The sequence below is a fragment of the Mus pahari genome, chromosome 19, assembly GCF_900095145.1.
Source record: "Mus pahari chromosome 19, PAHARI_EIJ_v1.1, whole genome shotgun sequence".
Taxonomy (NCBI): Eukaryota; Metazoa; Chordata; class Mammalia; order Rodentia; family Muridae; genus Mus; species Mus pahari.
In genome coordinates, this window is record NC_034608.1 from 11366820 (window position 1) to 11382901 (window position 16082).

Sequence of the window (16082 nt, forward strand, 5' to 3'; positions counted from 1 at the left end):
GGTTTCTCTGTGTAGCCCTGGCTGTCCTGGAACTCACTTTGTAGACCAGGCTGGCCTCGAACTCAGAAATCCACCTGCCTCTGCCTCCCAAGTGCTGAGATTAAAGCCAGCCTGATCTACACAATGTGTCAAAGCAAAAACAAAACCAAAACTTTAAAACTTTTTTTGTGTGTTTACGTGCCTGAGTATATTTGTATGCACACAAATATAAGAGGCCATAAGAAGCCATTGGATTCCCCAGAACCTAACTTTACACATGGCTGTGGGGACCCGATAGAAATACTGGCTGGGGACTGAACCCAGGTCCTCTGCCAATGCAGCAAACACCCTTGACTTAAAAAAATCTTCGTTTTTTTTTCCCTTTAAGAATATAAACTTGGGGGGCTGGAGAGATGGCTCAGTGGTTAGAGCAGACTACTTTTCCAGAGGTTCTGAGTTCAATTCCCAGCAACCACATGGCGGCTCACAGCCATCTATAATGGGATCTGATGCCCTCTTCTGGAGTGATTAAAGACAGGCTACAGTGTACCCATATACATAAAATAATCTTAAAGAAAAATGTACACTTTTTTTTTTTTTTTTTGCCAAAGGTGTTTCTAAACAGGAAATGAAGAGGGACCCCGATCTCTCAACGGCTTGGATTGATATTGGACACTTACTGGAATGGAGTCACTTAGCTTTCCTGCTTCATGAAGGCCTTATAGATTCCAGTCTCAAGTGAGTGACATCTGGATATATGACCTACTGGCTACAGAGACTGTTCTAAGATTAGTGGAAATTAAAATTACATCACCATAAAATTGGGCTGGAGAGATGGCTTAGCAGGTAAGAGCACTGACTGCTCTTCGGGAGGTCCTGAGTTAAAATCCCAGCAACCACATCTGTAATGGGATCTGACACCCTCTTCTGGTGTGTCTGAAGACAGCTACAGTATACTTAGATATAATAAGCCAACAGAGGTCCCAAATTCAATTCCCAGCAGCCACATGATGGCTCACAACCATCTGTACAGCTACAGTATATTCACATACATAAAATAAATATTTTTTAAAAACTTTATCAATTATACACACTAGCAAGGTGTGGTGGTGCTAAACTAAAATCCCAGAATTGGGAGGAGGAAGCAGGAGGATCAGTTAGAAGTGACCCTCAGCTACATAAAGTATGAGGATCAGTTAGAAGTGACCCTCAGCTACATAAAGTATGAGGCTACATGAGACCCCACCCAAGCAAAACCTACAAAAATAATAACACAAGTTCTAAGAAGATAAACAGAATGCCAAAGTGACAGATGCGACCAGGGACTAGAAAGTATTAGGACAGACAACTTTCAATATGACAGAGGTTATGGGAGACCACAGTGAGATCTGAAACTTGAGCAAAGAGCTGAAGGAACTGAAGAAGAAACTCATGAGCCACAGAAAGTGGGTGTGGCTCAATGAAGAGAAGCAGGCGTGGCTCAGCGGTAGAGTGTTTGTAGAGCTGTGGTCTCCACATGTTCAGCACTGAAGGCAGGCTGTGGTGGAGAGGAGCTCTGCTAAGTCCTGGGCAGCAGAGGAAGGGCAGAAGAAAATAACAAGACCCCAGAGTTGGTCACAGCACTTTATTGAGGAGCGGGGCTCCGACATCTGCACAGCTACAACCTGAGGAGAGAGGGCAGAGTTGAGGTGGATGAGTGGAGGGCTGCTCCCCACAGCCTTTCTCACTTAATGCCCCTTCTGGTTTGAGACTTTTGGTTGGTTCCCTTAGGCATCCTCTTCACCCTAGATTCCTGAGCCCCCACTGGTTGACCAGTCAGGGGGGTTGGGAAGGGCCTGATACTGGCAGCTTTCAAAAGGGAGGAAGGCTAAGCTACCATGGGGCAAGGTAGACCATGGTTCACAGAATGTCAGCCAGCCACATGCTGGTGGGCCTCACTTACTGAATCTCACGGTAGGCCCGCTTCTCCACCAGTTTCACTTTGTATTTGCGCTTGAACCTGGGGAAGGGGAAAATGTGGTGAACATCCCTTATCTCAGGGGGTTGGGAGGGGAGTGTGGAAGTGTCTCGACCCACCCCCCAGTCCTTCCCACTGTGGCAGATCTTACTTGGCTCTTTCCCGGGGCTCAATCATATTTCTCTTCTGGAAGCTCTTGAACCTGTCTCGGAGAATGTGACCTTCTGGCTGTGGGACAGAGGGACGGAGAGACTTTAGCAGGATCCTAGATAGCACTGGGGTTCAGACAGAGTTCTGCATCTTCCTAAAGCCTCCACAGAGTCCCCCAGGTACACCTGCTGAGCTCCCTCCAGGGATCCATACTGAAGCCAACATGTGCTAGCCTAGCTAGGCTCAGAGGACAGAGGCTACAGCTGTGAAAAACGGGAACCCCAAAGCCAGGCTAGGCCCCAGCACAGCTTGAGGACACTCACTAGGACTGACAAGATAGGCTGTGACAAAAGGCCTTCTGAGGGTCAGAAGCTTACACCAGCATCTGCCCTCCCCACCTCACCCGACCCTGTGCCCTCAGTCCCCAGGCAATGGCCCAACTGGCCCAGCCCAGGGCAGCCATGGTGTCGCCCACAGCCCGAGCGGGCACGGGGAGCAAGGATGGTTATCATCACTGGGCACAGGGTCCCCGTAGCACCCTTCCCCCCTCACAGCAAGTACCTTCAGTGTCCTGAGTGAGCCAGACAGCTCAGAGCTGAGCTGCACATCAATGTCAGGGGCCTGGTACCTGCAGAACACAGGATTGAGGACACTCAGGGATTTGGCTCTCACAGAGCCAAGAGAAAAGCATGATATAGCCTGCAGACCTCCATTTCCTGGAGCCCTAGCCTGTGCCTCACTTGAGCCGTCCCAGCCTTCGGGGCTTGTCAGCCTCTGCCAGTCGCCGCATGCGCCGCTGCTCCCTCCGGCGTGCCAGTTCTGCCAGCCTGCGGGCCACCTGGGCCTTGATCCCACGCAGCCTGAAGAGTTCTTGGTGCTGAAGCCGGGCTGCCCTCAGTGCAGCCTGCTGCACCCGCTGTGGACAGAGGGTAAGAGCTCAGCCTAGTGCCACTCTGCCCAGGGCTTCCTCACCCAGGGCCCCACAAAACCATGACCTCTCCTTTGATGGCACTGGTATCGGGTCACTCGACTGCTGTCTGCCCTGTCATCTACTTCTGTCCGAGGGCCCTGTGTGGCCACAAGGGTCACAGAGTAGGGTGCTCACCAGCTTTCGAGCAGCCTTCTCCCGTCGCCGCTGCTGCTCCGTCTTCTTCTCCATCCTCTTCTCAGGACCAGCAGCACCAGTGGATGAGGTCTCAGTGGTCCCATCACCAGCCTCTGGCTGCGCGGCATGGCCTGGCTCATGCTCATCCTCACCATCAGACTCCTCCAGCAGGCCCTCACACATCTCCCGAAACACAGATTCCTAGGGAGCAGGGTGGTTAGCAAGTAGGAGCAGGTGGGGTTACAGGCGGTGACAAGCAGTGGATGGGGCTCACCTGGGTGGCAGCTTGCTCTGAGGTGGGCAGGGCCAGCTGTCGCTCCAGCTTTTCTGCCTCTTTCTCACGTTGCAGCTCCACCTCATGGGCCTCTCGAAGCAGGGCCTGGGCAGAAGTGAAGAGTTCCGGGTGAATCTATTATCAGGGATGCCCCTCTGATCAAACCCCATGCCTGAGTCTTAGCACTGGTCCAGCTCATGGCTCCACCCTCTAACCACACCTAATGGAGACATCTGAGCTATTCTCACCCTCACACCATGCTGGGTTCTGATTAGATGGTCTGGTCCCTGAACAGACAAATTCAGGGAAGGAAGCAGGTGGGGCCTGAGGTAAGGGAAGGGGATTACCAGGGAGGGCAAACGGGAGTGAGGGCCCCAGACAGTGAAACCTGCACTGGGTTAGGCCAGGAGCCCACTGCACACTAACCTGGTGGTCTTCAAAGGTTGGGTTGTAGGAGGCTCCCGCAGGAATCACCTCCACTGCAGGCACCTGGGAGGGCTTGATGTGGAGGCGCGGTGGCCGCTGGAGGAAGGGAAGAGCAAGGGGGCAGGATGAACTCATGCCACGAACCACCAGTGCACCCCTAAAACGCCTACACTGAAGCTGAGACCAGTGTGAGACTGCTAAGACGTGGGGCCCAACAAGGCAGGACTCAAGAGAACTGAGTCTTACTAAGACTTCACCCTACACCCTTTTCTGTGCTCAGCCTTCCACCACATGTGACATGCTGGGTCTAGACAGTCTATATATGCCCTGGCACACTGCCACATTGGCTGTGCTGTAGGCCTTCTGCTGTCACAGCAAAGTATGGGTGACAACTCTGGTGCCCACGTGGTCCAAAAGTTCCCAGAGAACATCACGACCAGATCTCCACATCAGAAACCTCAGGTGACCAGCGCCCTCTCCGTCAAGCTGTCCTGCCCACCCATCTAGCCTTTTTCCTGGTATAGGCCCTACACTAAGTGGCTCCCTACTAGTCCAAACTTCCCCAACCTGGTCCCTTGGGTTCTGGGACTACTGTCTTGGGACTCTGCTCCCCATACATGCATGGTGACTCAGGGCCCACTGCATACCTGTGGCTGCACAGGTCTCTGGCCCTGCTCTGCCTATGGCTGGCTTGCTCCTCCTGGCCTCCCTCAAGCCTGGCTCCTAACCTCTCATTTCCTGGAGACACTCAACACACAGATGTGAAGGCCAAGGTTTCTTCCAGTCCCACAGGGAGAACACATCACTCCCAAAGTGCTAAGATTCCATAGCACCTGGCCCCCAGCAGCAAATACTTAGAGCTCAAGATGATGGCCACAAACCAACCTCTGACCCACAGTGCCAACAGTGAGCACTGGGCTGTTCTCAGACATTTCTTCTTTGACCCACACACTACGGTTTGAGGAAGGAATGGAGGCACTGAGCTGAGGTCACCTCCCCAAGGTCGGTGATCATGGGAGTTAGGATAGGGACACAGACCACTAGGATGACAGGCATGGGGACCATGAAGGAGCTGCCCTCCCTACCCCACTGCCTGCCTATGCAAACTTACCCTCACGCCTTTCTTCTTGGTCTGCTCAAGAAAAAATGCATCCTGACCAATCAAAGGCTTGTCCAGAGGGTCTGCAGGGAAAGGAGAGCAACTGCAGTGAGCTTTCTAGCAGAGAAGGAAGTTTGTGCCCCAGGGACCCTACCAGTCCCTCCACATTGCTAAAAATGACACTGAAATCCAGGCAGGGGAAGATGCTCAGACCCCTAGCACCTCAAACCACATCTAGACGGGACTTCACAAATGGGGGAGACTGGAGACTGGGAAGGGAGCCCCACAAGCAGGGAAGGATGGTACTGAAGACCTCAGACTCCCTGCTAGAAGTCTGCCAACATCTGCAGAGCATGCCCTTGGGTGCCACACTCTTGGACAGTGTACAATATGGACAACCGCCCACACCAGCCATGCCCATCTGCAAGAGAGCAGAATCACTCACTGTCTGGGTTCCAGAGGTCATAGAAGGGCCGCTCAATGATGTCCTGGGGCCCAGGTTTGGCCTTTGGTGCGGGAGGGCTAAGGAGCCGGGCCTGTGCCTTGCGCACATCCCTGGGCAGCTCGCCCTGCTTCGCCAGTTTCTCCCATAACTCCTCCCTTCGCCTGAGCTTCTTGGCATTAGGGACCTGATGTGCAAGGATGCTGGGTAAGGAAAGAGTGGCAACTGGTGAGGCAACAGCTGAGCATGATGAGTCCCTCCCAGCTGGGCTGTTCTTGCTCCTCAGCAGTCTTTCTCCTGCCTACCTCAGCAGAGCCTTCTGGTCAGCTGGCTCAGCACAGAACCTCATACCCATTACCACAGTTAGAGCTCAGGGCAGCCGAGCCTGCTAGCCTGTCCTCTCCGAGGGCTGATGTTTCTTTACCTCATAGTCCCCAGTTGGTTCAGGCTACCCTGCTGCCTTAACACCAGGGCTGAATCCTCTAAGCCACTCTCCAGAGACCCAGCTATACTCTAGTCTGTTCTCTCAACTGCCTCCACCACTCCACCTCCCTACAGTCTTCAAGGGGCAGGGCTGGAAGGACTCACTCTTTGGGAGCAGGGACCTTAGAATGATTCTCGAGGGCAAGGTCAACCCGTAGGGGTTTCTGGAGACGCTGTGACTTCTTCTGGACCCAGGTCCTCTTCTTTCTTGGTTCTGCAGCAGGGGAAGAGACTTTACCTTAGGCCTCCTCCCTCCCTCATAAACCAATCCCCAACTTCAAGTCAACCAGGGCCTGATGGCCTTCAACCTAGGTTATCGGCACACAGTGTAAGGTTCCCAGACTGACCTAGTTCACCTACAAGGGAAGGTCCTAGATTAAGAACCCAGAGTCCCAGATCTGACCCACCATGGCCTAGGCAAGCAGGAGACAGGCCTTGTGATGGGGACTAAGTCCCCACAGACCTATCTGGAAGGGTTCACAGACAATGCAGGGACAGGACCTCAGAACAGGGAAGAGGGCAGGCACAGGAGAACTGAGACGCAGGCTGTCGCCTTTCTTAGCACTCTGCTTCCTACTTTCCAACGCCCGCCAGAAGAACATCAGATGCTGCAGAACCCACCAGGAAAGCCAAGTACAGTGGTACACACCTCTAACACTAAAGCTCTGGAGACCCATGCAGGAGGATTGAGTTTTTGGCCAGCCTGAGCTAAACAGAGAGAACCTAATTCCAAAAAGTTAACAGTGCATGGGAGTACCTGAGGAATATACACAAGGCCCCAGGATCCACCCAGCACTGCAAACACTAAGAGCAGCAGCAACAAACCATGAAAAACTGAATGCTGAACTGCAGGACGGTGCAGAGGCAGAGGCAAGGCTCTAGCTACCAAGCCTGGCAACCTGAGGCCAATCCCAGGAACATGGGGGAAGAACTGACGCAGACATGGTGCCCTCCGACCACACCTGTGCCAGGGCACATCCTATATGGTGCGCGCTCACTCAAGCACATGCAAGCTAAAAATGAATGAAATGTAGAAACAAAAAGTGAACGCCAGCTTCTTCTTCTTCTTCTTTTTTTTTTTTTTTTTTTTTTTTTTTTTTTTTTTTTTTTTTTTTTTTTTGGTTTTTTGAGACAGGATTTCTCTGTGTAGCCCTGGCTGTCCTGGAACTCACTCTGTAGACCAGGCTGNCCTGGAACTCACTCTGTAGACCAGGCTGGCCTCAAACTCAGAAATCCACCTGCCTCTGCCTCCCAAGTGCTGGGATTAAAGGCATGCACCACCAAGCCCGGCTCAAATGCCAGCTTCTTTTATGGGTAAAACTCTACAGCTTGGCCAGTTGGCTCCTACCTGTAATCTAAGCACTTGGGAGGCTGAGGCAGGAGGATGTTGACTTCCAGGCCAGCCCGGGCCACACCGTGACCTTTCAGGTAGCCTAGGTACAGGAGGAGGCCTTGTCTCAAAAACAAAAACAAAGCGTAGATATTACTGAATCAAAAATAAACATAACTCGGAATGATAAGCGCCATGTTTCCCCTTGCACATAGAACCTAGATTGAAACTCCACGCACTGGCCTGAGCGGGACTGATGGAACCCATCGCCATGTCCCCACACGGCTTCGACCTTGTCAAGAAGGTCGTGTTTTCATTAAAAGGACCCCTTGACTCACATCGTGCATACAAAAGTGCCTGGCTTTTGGTAAAGCTGCCAACTTGCTCTGCAAAGCCACTGGCTGTCCTGCTGGACCAGGCACTAGCTTGTTTTCAGTACCTGTTGAAGCAGGCTTCCCGTTTTAAGTGTTTTTCTGCCACCTTGGTGAAAACCCCATGACTCACAAAAGCAATCCCTAACTTGCCCTTATCTTCATGTCCCAGCAGGTCCAAAGCCAAGTGCCGCCAGAATAAAGCCATGTTTCCTCCCCACGGCTAAAACAGGTCTTGTTCTCTTTGTTTTGAGACAAGGTCTCATTGTGTAGCCCGGGCTGTCCTGGAGCTTCACTATGTAGACCAGGCTGGCCTGCAGCTCAGAGTTGTGGGTCATCATGCTTGCTATCATGATCTCTTGGAAAGGAAAAAAAAAAAAAGCTGAATGATAAACCAATAAAACCAAACAAAAATGAACAACAGGTCACCTTTCTTAACCATCTCAAGCTTGCTCCAAAGCCATTCAAAGTAATCCTTTATACTAAAGACTGCCCCTTCTAGCCTCAAGCGGTAGAGCATACCTTTTATGTCCAGCACTCAGGAGGCAGAGGCAAGCAAATCTAAGCTTGAGGCCAATCTGGTATACATGGTAAGACTGTGGTGGCGCACGCCTTTAATCCCAGCACTGGGGAGGCAGAGGCAGGCGGATTTCTGAGTTTGAGGCCAGCCCGGTCTACAGAGTGAGTTCCAGGACAGCCAGGGCTACACAGAGAAACCGTGTCTCGACACCCCCTCCCAAAAAAATTGTGATCAAGACTGTTTCCAAAATGAGAGAGTGAGAGTGTGAGTTTTGCTTTAAATTACATCACCAACGCAGACCTCACAGGTGCAAGACTCGGGGAACCACAGCTCACGACTTCACAAGAGCACTCCTCACCTTCTCTCTTGAACCCAGTGTCCACGAAGAAGAGCTTTTCATTTGGAGCCTCTGCCAACAAGCCACTGGAGGATAAAAATGCAGACTATTTGCCAAAGTAATGCTGGAAAGATAATAGGCCCTCCTAAAATAGGGGTCTAACTTCTTGGTCCCATCCCAACTCTTCCTCAAACACATGGGGGGGGGGTCTTCCTTAGGCTTTCACACAGAATTTAAAATGCACCACGATGGGGTGCGCGTACTTTATTCTCTTTCACTTGAAATTCAAACTCTAGAGCCGGGCGTGGTGGTGCACGCCTTTAATCCCAGCACTCGGGAGGCAGAGGCAGGNGGATTTCTGAGTTCGAGGCCAGCCTGGTCTACAGAGTGAGTTCCAGGACAGCTAGGCCTACACAGAGAAACCCCGTCTCGAAAAAAACCAAAAAAAATCAAATAATAACAATAATAATAAAAGACAGGGTTTCTCTGTGTAGCATAGCTGTCTGTTAACTCACTCTGTAGACCAGGCTGACCTCGAACTCTGAGATTGGACCTACAATTTCGGGTTGGCAGGGAGTAGGCTATGTGGATTCTTGGTTCTCACTCTGAGTGATTACCTTACCTGCTGTCATAAATTTTTACTCAAACCATTTTGTTAATTACACAAGTTTGATACGTGCCTTGTCATTTTCGCTTCCCATTGCCTTCTCACTCCTGCTGAACTACCCTTCTTCCCCCCAAACGCCCTCCTCCCTTGTGTCTTTGTAGTTTTGTGATGCACTGGATTGATAGGATTTTTTGTACCAGCAATGAGTGAAGAGTTAGTTACTAGATCAGAGGCAACTGACCTGCGCATATGCCATTGAAGAACACCCCTCCTTCCCAAATAGTAAACTGCCAAGGGGCAGAGTCCAGTCAAATTTTCTTTAACTCTTTTTATTAAAGAAGATGCTGGGCATGGGACTGCCAAGATACCTCAATAGATAAAGGCTGTTGCTGCCAAGCCTCAGATTAATCCCCAAAACCCATATGATGGAAAGAAAAAGCCAATGTCTGCAAGCCATTTGTCCTCAACATTCTCAGGGTATGCTGTGGTGGCGTATATGCTTACACGCCGTTATGAAATATAATGTGGCCTGGCCAAGGTGTACGCCTGAGAAGTTACACCATAAAACAGATCTAGTGTAAAGGTTTATTGGGGGAAAGCAAGAGTACTGTAGACTTGGCAAAGGGACAGAGGCAGACAAGTGGACATATAGACAGGCAGACAGATGGGGAGCAGAGTCATGAGGGCAGAGAGAGGGGACAGAGGAGAGGGGACATTGGAGGTGGAGATCAGAGAGAGAGAGCTGGAGTGGCAGGTGGGTCCTTACATCTACTGCAAACACCTGGTACGTCTGATTGCCGTAGGTCATGATGTAAGCACCTGCTGGGTCCCTGAAAGCAGGCCAGTGGAATTGCCTGTATAACACACACACACACACACACACACACACACACACACACACACACACACACCAGTGGAATTGCCTGTATAACACACACGCGCGCACACGCACGCGCTCAAGCTAAAAGAAAACAAATAGCTGGGTAGTGCTGTTCATTTTTAACCTTACCTACCTACTCAAGAGGCACTGAGGCAGGAGGATGGCAAGTTCCTAGGCCATCCTGGACAGCAAAATGAGTTCAGGGTAGAGAGACTGTCTCAAAATGAAAAACAAGGGTTGGGGAATGGCTCAGTGGGTAAGAGAGCTTTCTGGGCAAATAATAAAGACCTGAATTTCAGTTCCCAAAACTTAACAAAAAAGGCTGAGTAATTGGCCTGGAGAGATTATTCAGCGGTTAAACTTATCATTAAAAGCTGAGTATGCTGGGCAGTCGTGGCGCACACCTTTAATCCCAGCACTTGGGAGGCAGAGGCAGGCGGATTTCTGAGTTCTAGGCCAGTCTGGTCTACAAAGTGAGTTCCAGGACAGCCAGGGCTACACAGAGAAACCCTGTCTGGAAGAAAGAAAAAAAAAAAAAAAAAAAAAAACCCAAAACCAAAACCAAACAAAAAAGCTCAGTATGTGGCCTGAAGAGATGTTAAAAGCACTGGCTGCTCTTCCAGGCCCCATGTAGTGGCTCACAACTGTAACTTCAGCTCCTTGGGATCCACAGACCTGTGCATGCATGAACTCAAAACACACACATAAATGAAAATAAAGAGTAAACTTTCTTAAAGTTCCAGACCTAGAATATTGGTGCCTAGCATCCGAGTGCCAGCCAACTATCACTGCTCCCACGCCCATCCCCCGGCCCCTGGGAGGTGGTAGTCATCCAAAGAGATCTACAGAAGGTTTTGTTTTTACTTTTGTTTTCAGGTCATGCAAAAGGTGGAAAACTGAGTCCTGTGAAAGCAGGGCAAGTTCTGTTAACAATGAGCTGCAGCCCTAGCCACAGCACGCATTTATCTTTCGAGACAGGGTTTCTCTGTGTAGCCCTGGCTGTCCTGGAACTCACTCTGTAGACCAGGCTGCCCTCCAATTCACAGATCCACCAGCTGCCTCTATCTACCGAGTGCTGGGATTAAAGACTTGAGCACACACTGCGCCCCACCCCCACCCCAGGCTCAGATTGGTACGCTGGAATTAAAATGGACTCCTAAAGGAAGAAAAAAAAAAAAAAAAGGCCGGGGAGGGAACACGTCTCGCCAGGGTCATAGGGTAGAACTCAGCTCATCCTTGGGCAGGGCATTGAGGTGATGGCCTGGCCTGAGTCACTACCTTTCCACCAGAGGGCGCCCACGGCTGCGGAGCAGGGCATGCGTGGGCGGGAGATTCTCCAGGCCAACGTGTCTTGGACGCACCGGGTATGGGCCGGGTCAGTGTCCTGTGCACTCTTACACTAATCCCTCCTCCAGGACCCAGTGGTCTTGGGCTACAGGATCTGCTCTGGTGCATTCGATTCGTGTCAGTACGCGCTGGATGGTACTTTGGAGACTAAGGACAAACTGTATACAAACTGGCTCTGGCCCCTCGTCCACGCCCAGAACTGGGTTCCCAGGCCCCACGGCGGAAAGCGGGAGGGAGGGGTGTCCCAAGGGTGGGGAGGGCCCTGAGTAACTTTTCTTCGGAAAATATGCAGGACTGGCCCCCAGCCTGAGACTGAGTCAGCGCAGAGTTGAGTCACAAGCTGCACCGCCCCTGTGAGCCAGAATGGTCCCCCAGGCACCTCTTCCTTAGGGGTCCCCGCCCCAAGATAGCCTGACAGCGACACAAGCAGCAGCTTTGGCTTTATTGGCCCCATAGGAGACACTCTTGGGTTTTCCACCCCTTCTAGCTGTCCTCAAACCCCCCCCCATCTTATTTTTTTTTCTCCCACCAGGGTCATGTACTAAGGATGAGAAGACATAAAGTGTGTGAGGCCCCTGTAGAGAGGAGGAGAGGCTATAGCACCGAGAATTCCCAATCCCCCAGGATATCCATGAAAACCTGGGCTTTGGTAAAGCATCTCCTATTCCCACCCCATGGGTCTTTGATAGGGACTTTACTTAAATATGACCTGAAGGCGGGCAGAGGGGCCGGATACTTTGGTTCCCAATCCCACACGCTAGGGAGACCATGGGCTCTGGGGAATGGAAGCCATCCTCGAAGGAGCCAGAAGTTGCGGTTTTTCTATCAGCTGCACAACCTTTGTGAACTGGATGTGGTCAGAATTTAGGATTTGTGGGTAGGAAAGCGAAAGAGGTTCATGAGAGGAACAAGGAAGCCAAGTGTCCGCTCTGAACCCCCAGTGAGCCTGACACCTGAAGACACAAAAGCATAGGGAGCCTTAGCACAGCTGAGTAACCGGAGCTGCTTACCTATAAAAAGGGGTCTTGCTGGTTATCAGTGTTTGCGTGACTATGTAGATGTCACACTCCTGAGAGTCGGGTCCACCAGGGCCCAGCATACAGTAAGTGCTCAATAAATATCTGGGTGGGGCTGTGGATGTAGCTCAGTTGATAGAGTGCTTGCCTGGTATGCAGGAGGCGCTGGGCTCAAACCCAAGGACTGCACAAACCAGGCATGGTGGTTCATGCCTGCAACTCCGGCACACAGGAAGTGGAGCCAGGAAGATGAAGAGTTCAAGGTCATCCTCAGCTACATAAGAAGTTCAAGGGTAGCCTAGGTTATATGAGACGCTTTCAAAAAATAAAAGGAAAAAGAATACAGGTCTTTATATGAATGATGGATGGATGTCTGTGTATGTTTCTGTGATAAGCTCCGTGTATGTGAAGGTGTAGGTGTGAAGAACGGACAGAGAAGGTTTGTCACTCCCTCCCCTGGTCCTCTATAAGTGCTTTCACTGAATGTCTGGTGTGGGAAAGAAGCTCCCCGCTCAAGTCCTTATAGCCAGGCAGGGTAGGCAGACAGGGTGAGTGGGCCGGAGCAGGGATCCGCGTGTAGCCGTGTAGCCAACTGGAGCTGGGGAGCCACAGCAGGGCAAAGAGGGGGGATGCGCCAGCAGTCGCTGTGTCTCACTCAGCAGAGCCTTTCTGTCGTCGCTTAGAAGGCGGCACCAGGCGGCGGGGTAGGTTGGTGGGTAGCCCATGGCCTTCGAGCTTAGCCTCAATGAGGTGGCTGGCCAGGGCAAACTCCTCATCATCCAGCATGCCGTCTCGGTCGACATCGCTCAGCTTCCAGATTCTTCCCAGCACAGAGTTGGGTAGCTTTGTGCCCACCATCCAGGTTTTGGCCTTAGAGCCACTCAGCTTGCCATCAGCAGGAGCTAAGTTGTAGAAGATTTCATCGTATTTGGACTTGTCCTTGGTCACCACCCATTCGGCATCATCTTCGGAGCCCTCCTCGCCATCCTCTATTGCTTCGTCAGGGCCCCGCTCCACGAAAGGACCCATGCGGGTGCCCTCAAACGCACCGCCCTGCACTCCAGCCTCGACACTCTCCAGCTCCTCCTGCCGAAGCAGCGGCATAAGCTTGGCAATGTCTTGGGCCAGCATGTCATCCAGCGCCTCCAGCAGCTTCGGCTTTAGCGAGTGGAACTTGGTGAAGTCATGTGCCATCAACAGCTCCTGATGGGAGGAATGGAAAAGCTCACAGGTCAGGGGCACGTTCGCAAGGCCACGCCCTCAGTTCCTCACAGGGGTGGTCCCGGGGGAATCCAGGCAGATACTCTATCACTAATGAGCCCAGTCCTGTTTACGTTTCCCCCCTTTGAGTCAAGAGTCTCCTCTGACCCTCCACCTCACTGTGTTAAGAGATGTTCTCAAACTTCTGATTTTTCTGCCTTCACTTTACAAATGTCATCACGAGCATGTGTGTACCACCAATTCTCTTTCGCTTATTTTAAACTGTTTGAGACATGGTCTTTATAAGGTGTGAACACCGGCCTTCAATCTGTTATCTTCCTGCCTCAGCTTTCCGAGTAGCCGGGTGTGCTAAATCACCTGAGAGCATGCCTGACTACAGGAAAGGTTACACTCCTCATGCAGGACAGTCAGCTGGCCATGTGACTAAGTTCCAGCCAATTGTCTTTAAGCACAAGTTGCATTATCCAGTTTAATATTGTGCCCACAAGCTGCATGTGGTTATGTAAAGTAGCTTAATCTACAATTCCATTTTGCTTTTTTAATTTATTATTTTTATGTTTGTGAATGTGCTTGCACTAGTTCATGTGTACTGCACATATGTAGGAACCCACAGAGGTGTGAAGAGGGTATCACATGTCCTAAAACTGGAGTTACAGATGGTTGTGAGCCACTGTACGGACCATTCATTCTGGGAACTTCCTTTGGAAGAGCCTGCGTGTCTGGTTCCTGTGGAGGTCAGAAGAGGGCATTGGATCCCCTGGAACTGGTGTTATAGATGGCTGTGAACTTCAATGTGGGTGTAAGGCTCGAATCCTAGGACCCCTACAAGGGCAGTAAGTGCTCTTGAACTCTGAGCCACTGCCCAGCCGCTCTCACTCATCTTGCTGTCTGGAATGCAGGCACAATGAATGGAGTTCCTGTAGCCATTAATACCATGAGAACTCTTGGTCATGGGGAAGCATGGAAGAGAAATACAGTAGGTCCCAGGCTCCGTAGTAGGTTGCCTGACCCTAAGTATATTCTAGTGATTTAATAAGGGCAAAAAGTAACTTCCACATTAACTGCTATTATAGGTTTTCTCTGCATTCTGTGGCCCTAACTCATAAAGCCAGGTTCCCCTGGATGAAAATGCCACCCAGCCCTCCAGCCTTCCAGGCGCCATTCTCGCCATTCTCGGAACCTCCAGGAAGCTGTCTCCTCAGTACCCGGCCTTCCTGTCTGGAGTGCCCTCGCACCTGCATCTTCTGGCAGTCAGGGAAGTCTCCAGGGGAGATGTGATGCTCCAGCTGGATCTTCGCGAAGATGACAGGCAGCTTGAGGATCAACTGCTTCTTCTTGTTCTCCTTTCCAAACACCGAGGGCATCTCCTTCTTCAGGTAGCTGATAATGTAAGCGTGTACCTGAGGAAGGACACAGGACAGTCACCAGGAGGCTGGGAGTGGGCGGGGCCTGGGAATCTGCATTCCTTTCTCTCTGAGACAGGGTCTCTCTAATCCAGCCTGGCCCTGAACACCTGGTCCTCCTTCATCCACCTCTTGAGTTCCAGGACGACAAGTGTGCATCCCCATGCACAGTTTTCCTCTTGGCTTTGTGAGAGAAGGATGCACTAAGTACCCCAGGCTGGATTCAAACTTGCAACCATCCTCCTGCCTCAGCCTCTTCAATGCTGAGATTGCAGCTTTAAGCCACCATGTCTGACTAGAACCTCACTTTCTGTGACAGGCAGGTAAGTCCCTCACTTTCTGTGACAGGCAGGTAAGTCCCTCACTTTCTGTGACAGGCAGGTAAGTCTCTCTGTGTTACCTAGTGGAATTCAATCTAAGCTCCCCTCTGTGCTAAGCCATCCCAGCTCCTCCCAGCTTTAAGCTCCTGCAAGCAGGCCACACCCACGTACCAGCCCAGAGCTGGGACTTGCTATCTCTGGTTCACATTCCTATCCAGCTCCACAGCCTGATGCTCTCTCTCTCCAAGGCTCTTGGGCTCAACCCAGAGCAAGTTGCCCTTAGCTGTGCCTAGCTCTGGAAAATGATGTCCAAACTCCACCCATCCCATGGAAGCCACAAACTGGACACTTTAGTTTCTTAAGAATTCTTAAGGATGGGCTGGAGAGATGGCTCAGCAGTTAAGAGCACTGAACTCTTCCGAAGGTTCTGAGTTCAATTCCCAGAAACCACATGGAGGCTCATAACCATCTGTAATGAGATCCCATGCCCACTTCTGGTGTGTCTGAAGACAGCTACAGTGTACTTACATATAATAAATAAATAATAAATAAATAAATCTTTGGGCTGGAGTGAGCAGGGCCAGAGAAAGAAGAAAAAGTGTCTGAAGACAGCAACAACTACAGTGTACATACATATAATAAATAAATAAATCTTTTTTTTTTTTTTTTAAAGAGTCGAGCAGTGGTGGCACACGTCTTTAATCCCAGCACTTGGGGAGGCAGAGGCAAGCGGATTTCTGAGTTTGAGGCCAGCCTGGTCTACAAAGTGAGTTCTAGGACAGCCAGGGCTACACAGAGAAACCCTGTCTCAAAAA

At 51.0% G+C, this 16082-nt stretch overlaps 2 protein-coding genes and 1 non-coding gene across 3 annotated transcripts in view; all 3 read right to left on the bottom strand.

Moving 5' to 3' along the window:
* Positions 1-1589: 1589 nt before the first annotated feature.
* Nop53 (NOP53 ribosome biogenesis factor) lies at positions 1590-9888 on the bottom strand. Its single transcript, XM_021219625.1, has 13 exons — positions 9869-9888; positions 8495-8559; positions 6021-6129; positions 5436-5635; positions 5003-5073; positions 3892-3987; positions 3466-3570; positions 3192-3392; positions 2827-3002; positions 2648-2714; positions 2088-2164; positions 1922-1978; positions 1590-1643 (listed from the first exon to the last, which is right to left on the bottom strand). The coding sequence occupies exons 1-13, from the start codon at positions 9886-9888 to the stop codon at positions 1637-1639; spliced, it is 1251 nt and encodes a 416-aa protein (XP_021075284.1). The 3' UTR covers positions 1590-1636.
* LOC115062640 lies at positions 2499-2607 on the bottom strand. Its single transcript, XR_003842583.1, has one exon. It is a non-coding gene; the product is annotated as a small nucleolar RNA SNORD23 (small nucleolar RNA).
* Positions 9889-10537: 649 nt separating the features above from the next.
* The window catches only part of Ehd2 (EH domain containing 2), an 18798-nt gene continuing 13253 nt past the window's right edge, over positions 10538-16082 (bottom strand). Inside the window, exons 5-6 of the mRNA XM_021218863.2 lie at positions 14780-14944; positions 10538-13526 (exon numbers count right to left, since the gene is read on the bottom strand). Coding sequence (XP_021074522.1) covers positions 12975-13526; positions 14780-14944 — 717 coding nt within the window. The 3' untranslated portion in view covers positions 10538-12974. The remainder of the gene's footprint in view (positions 13527-14779; positions 14945-16082) is intronic.